General features: G+C 40.4%; 1 protein-coding gene across 1 annotated transcript in view; it reads left to right on the forward strand.

Annotated features, from left to right (window-relative positions):
* Nucleotides 1-13,122, forward strand: part of LOC139416083 (voltage-dependent calcium channel subunit alpha-2/delta-1-like) — a 108,967-nt gene that overhangs the window by 27,600 nt on the left and 68,245 nt on the right. Inside the window, exons 4-6 of the mRNA XM_071164348.1 lie at nt 9,195-9,254; nt 9,923-9,958; nt 10,546-10,675. Of these exons, the coding sequence (XP_071020449.1) occupies nt 9,195-9,254; nt 9,923-9,958; nt 10,546-10,675 (226 nt within the window). The remainder of the gene's footprint in view (nt 1-9,194; nt 9,255-9,922; nt 9,959-10,545; nt 10,676-13,122) is intronic.

Here is a 13,122-nt window from a genome sequence, read left to right on the forward strand (position 1 = left end):
AGGTTAATGCAGACTTGCTTCCATTTGCCATCTTTACTTGAACTGGCACAATTGCAAGTGCACAATCTGTACCGGCCCCGGTATCTTCACCAGCTTCCAGTGAAACAAGAGCACTGCTGACAGTCTCCTCCCGCTTTACTGCTACACCACTCATATTTTCCTTTTGAGATCTAAATCTCTCTCTTCCTTCAATGTGCAGGATAATGGGGTGCTTTCTTTGACAGCTCTGACAGGTCATCATTCTTTTACATTCTTTGCTTAAGTGTCCTCTCATCAAACAGCCAAAACAAAGGCCTTTTGATCTCAGAAACTCAACCTTTGCTTCGTGTGGCTGTGCCTTCACCTGTTGGCAGTCGACCAAGAAATGCTCACCAGCGCAAAATACACATGAGATACTGGGAGCATTAGAAGGGTAGGTGCCTGGTTTCTTGACTTTGAATGTTTGTTCTTTTAGAGGTTTTTCAGAGTCTCAATCTGCCACTTCAACTACTGCAGTGGCAAAGCTGCTTCCCCTACTCTTGGACTTGAACTGCTGTTTAAAGTCAGCTTCTGTTTTGGTTTAAAAAACCTTTTTGTTGGTCTTGAATAGTACAACGGATCCTGCAGTATTTTGGCCTGTTTTTCCATGAACGTCACAAGGTCACTGAACTGGGCCCTCAGGTGGCTTCTCTCTAAAATATCACATGCCGTAGACCTCCATTTGTCCCTTAGTTTGTAGGGAAGTTTTGACATGATCAACTTTTTGTTGGAGGGAAGATTATTAAGCTCTTCCATGTTCTGTAGGTCTTGCATGGCGTTACAGCAACCTCTAAGAGAGTGCATAGCCACCCAGTCCCTTTCCATCATCTCGTTTGATGTTTGTCCAGTTCCAAGCTTTTTCCATGTAAGCAGTGGTGACTTTGATTTCATTGCCAAAGTGTTCCTTTAACAACCTCTTAGCCTCTGCATAGCCTCTTCTGGCTTCTATATGCAGACAACTACGGACCAGATCCTTGGGGTGTACTGTTCCAGGTAATAGAGCCTATCCTGGTGACTGCTTGTCTTATCTTCTATACCATGCTCAAATGCACGCATGAATGGCCTAAAGTTTGGAGGATCACCGTCAAACATAGGTATCTCCCTAACAGGGAATGTGGCCTGTTTGTGCTGTAGTACAAGGAGGTCAGGAATTTCATTCTGCCTTTGCATGACAGTAGAGAGGTTAACAGGGGCGCTAAAATAAGGTCAATTGTACGGACCAAGGCGATGTACAAAAGTGAGTGAGTTTACGTTAGCTAGATAACTAGCAGGAGTTAGCTGTTTATTGTCAGCTAATTTGACACTTACAGTCAATTTGAATGTGGTGTTGCCAGACACAACGAAAGGTAAGGGATGGATGTGATGTGAATTGAAAAGTAGAAATCTCTTTTGGCGCTCCGCTCCTCAGACTCCTTCATCACCTATAGTGGGAACAAGGAAAGGAAATAATACCCCCATTCTCTGAGTAATGTGATTGAAGCCATTTGTTTGTCTTTAGTATTGAGATCTCAGTGTGATCTCAGTTTTGTTCCTTCTTTTCACTCATGTAATTACATTTTTCTATCAGTTCAATCAGTCTGATGATTTGTACAACACACATATATATATATATATATATATATATATATATATATATATATATATATATATATATATATACAGTGCCTTGCGAAAGTATTCGGCCCCCTTGAACTTTGCGACCTTTTGCCACATTACAGGCTTCAAACATAAAGATATAAAACTGTATTTTTTTGTGAAGAATCAACAAAAAGTGGGACACAATCATGAAGTGGAACAACATTTATTGGATATTTCAAACTTTTTTAACAAATCAAAAACTGAAAAATTGGGCGTGCAAAATTATTCAGCCCCTTTACTTTCAGTGCAGCAAACTCTCTCCAGAAGTTCAGTGAGGATCTCTGAATGATCCAATGTTGACCTAAATGACTAATGATGATAAATACAATCCACCTGTGTGTAATCAAGTCTCCGTATAAATGCACCTGCACTGTGATAGTCTCAGAGGTCCGTCAAAAGCGCAGAGAGCATCATGAAGAACAAGGAACACACCAGGCAGGTCCTAGATACTGTTGTGAAGAAGTTTAAAGCCGGATTTGGATACAAAAAGATTTCCCAAGCTTTAAACATCCCAAGGAGCACTGTGCAAGCGATAATATTGAAATGGAAGGAGTATCAGACCACTGCAAATCTACCAAGACCTGGCCGTCCCTCTAAACTTTCAGCTCATACAAGGAGAAGACTGATCAGAGATGCAGCCAAGAGGCCCATGATCACTCTGGATGAACTGCAGAGATCTACAGCTGAGGTGGGAGACTCTGTCCATAGGACAACAATCAGTCGTATATTGCACAAATCTGGCCTTTATGGAAGAGTGGCAAGAAGAAAGACATTTCTTAAAGATATCCATAAAAAGTGTCGTTTAAAGTTTGCCACAAGCCACCTGGGAGACACACCAAACATGTGGAAGAAGGTGCTCTGGTCAGATGAAACCAAAATTGAACTTTTTGGCAACAATGCAAAACGTTATGTTTGGCGTAAAAGCAACACAGCTGAACACACCATCCCCACTGTCAAACATGGTGGTGGCAGCATCATGGTTTGGGCCTGCCTTTCTTCAGCAGGGACAGGGAAGATGGTTAAAATTGATGGGAAGATGGATGAAGCCAAATACAGGACCATTCTGGAAGAAAACCTGATGGAGTCTGCAAAAGACCTGAGACTGGGACGGAGATTTGTCTTCCAACAAGACAATGATCCAAAACATAAAGCAAAATCTACAATGGAATGGTTCAAAAATAAACATATCCAGGTGTTAGAATGGCCAAGTCAAAGTCCAGACCTGAATTCAATCGAGAATCTGTGGAAAGAACTGAAAACTGCTGTTCACAAATGCTCTCCATCCAACCTCACTGAGCTCGAGCTGTTTTGCAAGGAGGAATGGGAAAAAATGTCAGTCTCTCGATGTGCAAAACTGATAGAGACATACCCCAAGCGACTTACAGCTGTAATCGCAGCAAAAGGTGGCGCTACAAAGTATTAACTTAAGGGGGCTGAATAATTTTGCACGCCCAATTTTTCAGTTTTTGATTTGTTAAAAAAGTTTGAAATATCACATAAATGTCGTTCCACTTCATGATTGTGTCCCACTTGTTGTTGATTCTTCACAAAAAAATACAGTTTTATATCTTTATGTTTGAAGCCTGAAATGTGGCAAAAGGTCGCAAAGTTCAAGGGGGCCGAATACTTTCGCAAGGCACTGTATATTTATACGTCAGTATTCACTGATATCTGTTTATGCATGGTAATCTTTCTGTGTTAGGATATTCGTTACATTTGGATTCCCTGATGCCACTATTGCATTTTAAAACCCTGATGATAAATGAGTTCATGAGGTGTGCAATTGTTTTGATTGATTTAGTAACTTGTTTATGATGGCTGTGATGTTGGTGATATTCTGGTGTAGTGTACTTGTTATTGTATTTTGTTGTATTTTTTTTTCTTTTGCATTGTGGTCTCAGGGCACCATTGAAAATTAGACCCTGGTCTCAGTTGGGCTCCCCCGATTAACTAAAAGTTAGTACAATTAGATATGCAACCAAGTGATTTTGCAAGCTAGCATATAATGCGTATTGCCTTTAAATGGATACTTTGAGATTTATGGCAATGAAACCCTTTAACGACTTCCCCATAGTCAACTTGTGGATACCATATTTAGCATTGGCTCACAAAACTACTTCCAACTTCCTTCATACTGGACGCAGAGACATAAACATGGTATCCACAAGTTCATCTGACATTGTCAAAATCGCTCTTTTTTTTAAGTGTATTTTAAGAATGATGCAAATACTGTACAGTAGATGATGATGCCCTTATTGACATTTGAATCCGTGTTCAGGGGAATATCTGTCTAGTGGGTTGTCTATGTACAGTGTGGTCACAAAATTGTTGACATCCTTTGTCATGGTTCCTCCTAACACCAGAGACCGCGTAACGGTAAGAGACCGCCCCAGAGACTTTTATTGGACTTAGGTGTGTCTTATTATTTCATAATTGTGTCCACGTATTAAGAGATGTGTTTTCTGTGGTCCTTTGCAGAAGCTTGAATTGTTTACCGTGTGTGGTCGTTTCCTGAGTGAGTGGTCGAGAATTAGTGTTTATTGTTTTTTCAAGTGTACTGTGATCCTGCGGCTACCGTATCTCAGTTAAGTATTGTGTTTATCCTTAACCACTGATTCCTTGTCCAACCGTACATCATCACACCATTTATAAAGATGAACAATAATGTTTGTATAAAATAAATAATTAAAATACCGAGCTATATTGTATGCTCCAAAAAATTGGGAAATTATATCATTTTATACCAATTGCTTAGAGAAAGCAATTTTGTTTATTGACAAAGCTGTGTTCAATACCTCACCTTGAATAACGGCACTGAAGCCTTTTCCTAAAATGTTTTATGAGTTGAAGAACACATTGGGAGGGATCTTAGACCATTCCTCCATACAGAATCCTTCCAGATCCTTAATATCCTTCTTATGCACGCATGGACTGCCCTCTTCAATTCAAATCACAGGTTTTCAATGTGATTCAAGTTTGGAGACTGAGATGGCCGTTGCAAAATGTTGATTTTGTGGCCAATTAAACATTTACAGTGCAGTAGGGACTCTCCATGTGTTTACTGTTTGGTTATCTGTGTAAAACCTAGTTATGGTCTGGTGTCATTGACCTTATCATTACACATCACATAGACACGTTAATGATGAGATAGTATGGAGGGAAATGGATGGCAGGACTGAATGGACGGAGACATATTTATATAGTGTGTATTCACGTGCATGTGTGTGTGTGTACGTCAGTATATGTACGCGTGTGTAAATTTGCCTGTGTATTTGTGTCGGTGTCTGTATTTATAGCTCCTCACAGCCTGTGCAGAGGAGGTGGAAACAGAACCAGGTATGGAACACAGCCGAGGTCTTCAGGAACGCACCGGGGAGGTTGTTATAGTCTTACTTTTCTAATCAGGAATGTGACGGAATGTTTCCCTTTTCCTGCCTGTTCATTGTTTTGCAAGACTTTTGGACCATTATAAGAGGGTTCATGTCTATTCTTGTATTCTAATTCGTAATTCAATGACGCACAAGCACACACACACACACAACCCTAACACCATGTAATTCCACAAACACATTGTATCCACGGCAACTTACAGTTAGTTACACATGCACCTTGCTGTGTCATGCTAACATACTGTGGCTACTGTGTAGTAACGAGGGTGCTGGACTTCCCGTTAATGACTTGGGGCTGACAGGAGACCCTAGGCCTGTAGTTAAGGCCTGTGGACTTCCTAACATTCCACATGTGATATTTTAAGTTTCACATGTGTGCTTTGTAGCCGGCGGGATTAGAATCCAGGTCTTCCCCAGGAGAAGCCAATGTCTTGAACATTAGACAAAGAGGTCTGACACTGGGTTTCTATTCCAATGTATGAATATGTCTCAATCTCAGAGTATTGACTGTTCAATTCAAAATACGTCTGTCAAACTGTAATCGAGAAAATCAAAGAATTTGCTCAAATTGTGTAATTTAAGACTTATTTTAATAAAAAAGCATTTCAAGAATATTGACGTCTTGATTATTTCCAAAGTAAAGGTTACCAAAATCAAATAAATTGATAAAAGCACACTTTAAACTCAAAGTCAACTTGTTTTGACATTGCATTGTTGTTTTTAGCTGTACATATTATGTATTTTGGATGTTTTCACTGTATTTTGAATACTTTCAGACAATAAGATTAATCACAATGCACTAAAATGACAAAAAGTTAACTTATAAGCCCAAAGTCATCACTTTGTAGAAAAGTACAGTAAATACACTCAATTTGAGCCCTTGTTCTTAAAAAAACAATGTATAAAGGAAATAAGAAATCATCCGCAACTGCTTCTTGTGCTTATTGACTAGCATATTGTATGTTTTTATTGCGTTTAACTTGTACATTTTAAAATGGTTTGATTTGTGTTCATGCGTGGCTCTATTGAAAAAGAGGTCTTGGTCTCAATGAGATTTTCCTGCTAAAATAAAGGTTAAGTAAATAAAATAAATACAAGAAGCAGCTACTTAGCTTGGCTACACGCGTGAATGGGAAAATCTCTAAAATGTTTCACTCGGTCACAACAAATTATACATCAAAATGACCAGAAAACTTAACACAGTTTAGTTAAACCTGTTATCTCTAGATACAAGAAAATCAGATAAAAATAAAACAAGGTGACATGGAAAGCTAGCTTCTCTGTTCTTTTCACTGGGCTTCTTCCAATGGCCACAGACCAATGTCCAAAAAAGAGAATTGTCTCCCCCGGTATGTATGCACATTAATGCAACACCATGGAGGACTACGATAATAATGGAGTGGATGGCTCAGAAATAAAAATCTATTATTTTTAACGCACTTGAATTATTACACACAGGTTGATGTTTTCTTAAACCTGATACTGCAAATGTGACTTTCACATGTTCGTGTTTTTCAAACGTGAACTTGCAATTCGCATATGAGATGAAAACATGTTCCTCCTCACATGTGAAAGGTGGATCTCATACACGTGTTTAGCAGATGTTATTGTGGGTGTAGCGAAATGCTTCTGTTTCTAGCTCCAACAGTGCAGTAACATCTAACAAGTAATATCTAACAATTTCACAACAATACACACAATACTCTCAAATCTAAAGTATAGGAATGGAGTTAAGAATAAACTCAGCAAAAAAAGAAACATCCTCTCACTGTCAACTGTGTTTATTTTCAGCAAACTAAATTTGTGTAAATATTTGTATGAACATAAGATTCAACAACTGAGGCATAAACTGAACAAGTTCCACAGACATGTGACTAACAGAAATGTAATAATGTGTCCCTGAACAAAGGGGGGGTCAAAATCAAAAGTAGAGTCAGTATCTGGTGTGGCCACCAGCTGCATTAAGTACTGCAGTGCATCTCCTCCTCATGGACTGCACCAGATTTGCCAGTTCTTGTTGTTAGATGTTACCCCACTCTTCCACCAAGGCACCTGAAAGTTCCCGGACATTTCTGAGTGGAATGGCCCTAGCCCTCACCCACCGATCCAACAAGTCCCAGATGTGCTCAATGGGATTGAGATCCGGGCTCTTCGCTGGCCATGGCAGAACACAGGCATTCCTGTCTTGCAGGCACAGAACGAGCAGTATGTCTGGTGGCATTGTCATGCTGGATGTCAGGATGAGCCTACAGGAAGGGTACCACATGAGGGAGGAGGATGTTTTCCCTGTAACGCACATTGTTGAGATTGCCTGCAATGACAACAAGCTCAGTCTGGGGATGCTGTGACACACCACCCCAGACCATGACGGACCCTCCACCTCCAAATCAATCCCACTCCGGAGTACAGGCCTCGGTGTAACACTCATTCCAAAGACGATAAACACAAATCTGGCCATCAGCCCTGGTGAGACAAAATCGTGACTCGTCAGTGAACAGCACTTTTTGCCAGTCCAGTCTGGTCCAACGACGGTGGGTTTGTGCCCATAGGCGACGTTGTTGCTCGTGATGTCTGGTGAGAACCTGCCTTACAACAGGCTTACAAGCCCTCATTGCAATTTATTGCCCTGGCCACATCTGCAGTCCTCATGCCTCCTTGCAGCATGCCTAAGGCACGTTCACACAGATGAGCAGGGACCCTGGGCATCTTTATTTTTGTGTTTTTCAGAGTCAGTAGAAAGGCCTCTTTAGTGTCCTAAGTTTTCATAACTGTGACCTTAAATGCCTACCGTCTGCAAGCTGTTAGTGTCTTAACGACCGTTCCACAGGTGCATGTTAAATTAAATTAATTCTCTGAGAGTCCTTACAAAACAGTTCTTAGTATCATTTATAGCCAAGACACACCCATCTCAACTCACATGACGAATAACAGATCTTAGGAAGATTACAAAGGAAGACTTTACTTGAGAGAGGAGTATTCTATAGCCAGACAGCATTAGCTATAAATTATCGTTCAGTTTGTTCTCCTAAAACGAGGTAGTACCAAGACATAGTACCAAGACATTAGGATATATATCAATTGTCATTTTAGACACTCCCATTCTGGACAAGCTCACGGAGACACAGTGACTGGCACATAGACATTGTGGAGCCAAGAGATAATTGGTTCCCCCTCAATCGATCCATTCACATGGTTTAAAAGATATGTTTACATATGAAGACAAGCTTGACCTCTCCCCTCTCTGCGGCCCAAGTAACTGAACCCTGACAGAGAACAGATAACTGCAACCGGCCAACAGTATTATCCAAAAATAGACAAAAATAAAAAAAACATTTTATTTATAAATGTTACCTAAATAATTCTGATTCTGCCACGACATGGTTCATTGAACAAGCATGGGAAACAGTGTTTAAACACTTTACAATGAAGATCTGTGAAGTTATTTGGATATATACGAATTATCTTTGAAAGACAGGGTCCTGAAAAGGGACGTTTCTTTTTTTTGCTAAGTTTATATAAATATTTGGGTGAGCAATGTCAGAGCGGCCGAGACTAAGATACAGTAGAATAGGATCGAATACAGTATATACATATGAGATGAGTAATTCAAAATATATAAACATTATTAAAGTAGTCAGCGATTTCAAGTCTATGTATATAAGGCAGCAAGCATCCTCTAGTGTGCTAGTGATGGCTATTTAACAGTCTGATTGGCTTGAGATAGAAGCTGTTTTTCAGTCTCTTGGTCCCAGCTTTGATGCACCTGTACTGACCTCGGCTTCTGGATGATAGCGGGGTGAACAGGCAGTGGCTCGGGTGGTTGTTGTCCTCGATTATGTTTTTGGCCTTCCTGTGACATCGGGTGCTGTAGGTTTCCTGGAGGGCAGGTAGTTTGCCCTCGGTGATGCGTTGGGCAGACCACACCACCCTCTGGAGAGCCCTGCGGTTGCGGGTGGCGCAGTTGCCGTACCATGCATTGATACAGCCGGACAGGATGCTATCAATTGTGCATCTGTAAAAGTTTGTGAAGGTTTTAGGTGCCGTCCCAAATGTGGATTGACTGGTCTTCAGATAGTAAGTCAAAATTTAGGGGTACCGAGATACTGTATGTAAAGTATACATTTTTAGTGTGTAATCTTTCTTTTCTAGACTCTGGCCGCGGCTGCTAAGAACTTTCAGATGGAACACCAGTGGGAGGATGAGTATGCGGTAAAACTGTGATTGTAATTATAACCAACATTACAGTTACATGATATACTGAAAGTGTAACTTGCCCCTCCCACCATCAATGTGTAATAAGAATTTGGGTAATATGTGGCATCTGTTTAGTACTGGAACATTCACCACCCATTGGCTGAGAGACGGCAACCTCCGATGACTGTACAGTACATGGTGTCTTATTACTGCTCTCTTTATGTGTTGAAAAGGAGGGAATAAAGGGTTTCAACGCACACACACATATTCACTCACATTCAAACACTGGCACGTTTGAGTTAGTGGCCATATATCTTGCTTAATAATTCCAATATGGTTTAATGCTGTTGTCATCAAGAGATTTAACTGTTATTATTCATTACATATGGTGGGCCATTGAACCACTTATATCCACAGATGGCCTTTACCTCACAAATCTCTCTCTCTCTCTCTCTCTCTCTCTCTCTCTCTCTCTCTCTCTCTCTCCTTTAATCTTCTACTATTTTTTATTGTTGTTGCATTGTCGAGAAGGAACCTGTAAGTAAGCATTTCGCTGGATGATGTATGTGTCCCTTACATACGACTAATAAAACTTGAAACTCTCTCCAACAAACACACACACACACACACACACACACACACACACAAAATGCTCACTAGGATATTTGTGTCATTTGTTACAGGATGGTGACATTGTTTACTACAATGCAAAGGACAGTGTGAGTATTTTTTATTCCTTTTCTGCCAATGAACAAACACATGGGTCTCACACAGAGCTGGATCTATAATCAACCCATAATCTCACTCAGAAAAAGACTAGTGGTTTGGTATACCACAGCTCCTGCCTCTCTTTCCAACTCACTCTTTTCACTCTTTGCTCTCCCTCTTTTCCTACCTCCTCATTCCCTTTCTCTCTTCCTCCCTTACACCTCCCTCTCTCCTTCCCTGTCTAAATATCCCTTGCCCCTCTTCCTCTCTCTTAGGTGAAAAGGTCCCTGGTGTGCTTCCACTTTAATTGACATTTGAGATGTATGAGCTGCTACTGTTGCTTTATCACTACTGTTTATTACGACTGCTACTGTTGTCTCTTCCTACCCCATGTTAATCCACAGAGTTTGGGCTAAACATGTTTCGGCTTGAAAATGAGGCAGGTTTAACCCAGCCTTCTCCACACACCATTTATTTCTCTAAACCGGTGTAGTATAATAACTAGACATGTGTCTAATGAGGGCCAGTGGATTTGACATGTACACCTACTTGGTCTTAGCCTCCCTGTTAAAAATCACGGTCTAATATTCTCTTCTAGTTGGAGGTGAATCATACAGAGGGTAGGAAGAACCAGATCAGGCCAGCCTTTAAGGAGGACCCGTTGTTTAAACGCTTCACCTCTGATAACGACACTGCTGTACACATCCCTACTGACATCTACGATGGCTGTGAGTACACACCAGATGAGGCTGGCGGGAGGAGCTATAGGAAGATGAGCTCATTGTAATGTCTGGAATATGATAAATGGTACAGAATCAAACATGTGGTTTGATGTGTTTGATACCATTAACAACTATGCTATTACAGCCTTTACAATGAGCCCGTCCTCATATAGCTCCTCCCACCAGCCTCCTCTGGTACACACAAACACATACTTGCACTATACACACATGCACGTATGTATGCATGAACGCACACACACACACACTACACTCCCCTCCACAAACGCACATACAGCGTAACCATAGATATGACACAGACTGTACAAATCCCTAGATAAATGGTTCCTTTATTAACAGCAGAGCAACATTTTTATGTTTATATTCTTTGTGTCTTTAACTGTAAAATGACCTTGGGGTCATGCACAGACAATTTTAGATCAGAACTCTAACACCCAGTGTTAAATGTAACACTTGTGTGTATATGTGACCCATTGAAAAAGTGTTAAACTAATACTTTTCAAAGTGTTGAAAAACATACACCCCTAGAGTGTTGGTTCCCTAACGCCATGGGTTTTGCTGTTTTGTTTTGTGTTACGGAACAACACGTAGTTTTACAGTATTTGGGTTGGAGGGGTTATAACACTGTAGGGTGTAAAGTCTTATTTTCATATTTCCCAGCATGCCTTGCGAGTGAATGTGACAGATACCCACACATGACTGTGTTTATTAGTGACAGAGACATGGTTGTTGCATTCATTAGGTTTCAGTCCAGAAGCATTTACCAAGTGACTGCCTAACTGAATGTTTTTTAATTGAAAGTAAGCCCTTCATGACCAATGTATTATACATTTCACAAGGCCTAGTTATTCTCAACATTGTGGTCTGAAAATCCTGACTAATGGGGAACATCAGATGGTTATACTACAAAGCAGGATCAATGAGTTAGCCAGCTAACTTGTCCAAATAAAATACAAATATTTTTTAGAAGGCTAACCTTGAATGGGCATGGTGTAATTAACTCAACATCCCTAAAGAGGAATGGGCCAAAATTATTGTGGGAAGCTTGTGGAAGGCTACCTGAAAGGTTTGACCCAAGTTAAACATTTCAAAGGCGATGCTACCAAATACTAATTGAGTGTATGTACACTTCTGACCCACTGGGAATGTGATGAAAGAAATACAAACTAAAGTAAATCATTCTCTCTACTATTACTCTGTCATTACACATTTATAAAAAAAAGTGGTGATCCTAACTGACCTAAAACAGGAATTTTTACAAGGATTAAATGTCAGAAATTGTGAAAAACTGAGTTTAAATATATTTTGCTAAGGTGCATGTAAACTTCCGACTTCAACTGTATATATATACAGTATATATAAGTATATATATATAAATATATATATATATATATATATATATATATATATAAATATATATATATATATATATATATATATATGTACTCTCTCTCTCACTCTGTTTACTGATTTCTATGAGGATTATAAATAGCAACAGCTTGTACTATTACCCAGTAGGCCACTGGGCTGACACATACTCATTACGGTCCACCAATCACAAATCTTCCCCCCAGAGAACGCAGGAGGAAACATGGCAACAAGCCCCGACCCCTGCCAGCAGAGTCTGGGAAGGGACACCTGCACACACACACATACTAATTTCCCACATGCACCCTCTCCTTCTCTGTGAGGTCAGTAGTGGGTAACCTTGGATCCAGACGCTATCCCAGCAGGCCGAGATGCATGCTGAAGGAGTGACTCCATCCTGCTGCCTCTACGTGTGAGGGCTGACGCAACACACCACACGCTATTGACCCTACACACAAACACACTGACTCAGTAACGAACACCCACGCGTGCGCAAGTAAGTCCAATCACACACACACACGAACACACACAGAAAGCAGCACACCGGTCAATATTAGACAAAGCAGCCAGATTTAATGTCAGAAGGACTCAGGAGACACACCTTTCAGACAGCAGGTAAATACTAGTGAACCACGCTGCTACTAACTAACCCATTACCACACCAACCAACTAGCAAACCAAATCTAACACATTCTGTCCCTTAATATTATGCAGCAAACAGGGAGAGGACATGCTGTCTTTTCATGTGTGGAGGTTCTCTCTATAGGGAGTATGTTGTATACCTGAACAATAATACAGTTTATCAATAGAACACTTTCCACACAGCAAATGTGCAAGTGCTGAAAACTCGTTGTCGGGGTAAAAAGTGTTGTAAGTGTTATATCTGAGTGTTGATTCTAGTGGGGTTAACACCTGTTGTGAATAAATTAAGTGTTATCTGAAACACAGTGGAATCAACACCGCAAGGTGTTGTTGTTATTTGAATGTGTCGATTTAATTTCCATTAACTCTATCAGACATGGGAGGGGCCTCATTATTATGAGCTTTGTTGCAGGTTGATTTTTAGA

Source organism: Oncorhynchus clarkii, chromosome 1 (genome assembly GCF_045791955.1).
Source record: "Oncorhynchus clarkii lewisi isolate Uvic-CL-2024 chromosome 1, UVic_Ocla_1.0, whole genome shotgun sequence".
In the NCBI taxonomy this organism is placed as follows: domain Eukaryota; kingdom Metazoa; phylum Chordata; class Actinopteri; order Salmoniformes; family Salmonidae; genus Oncorhynchus; species Oncorhynchus clarkii.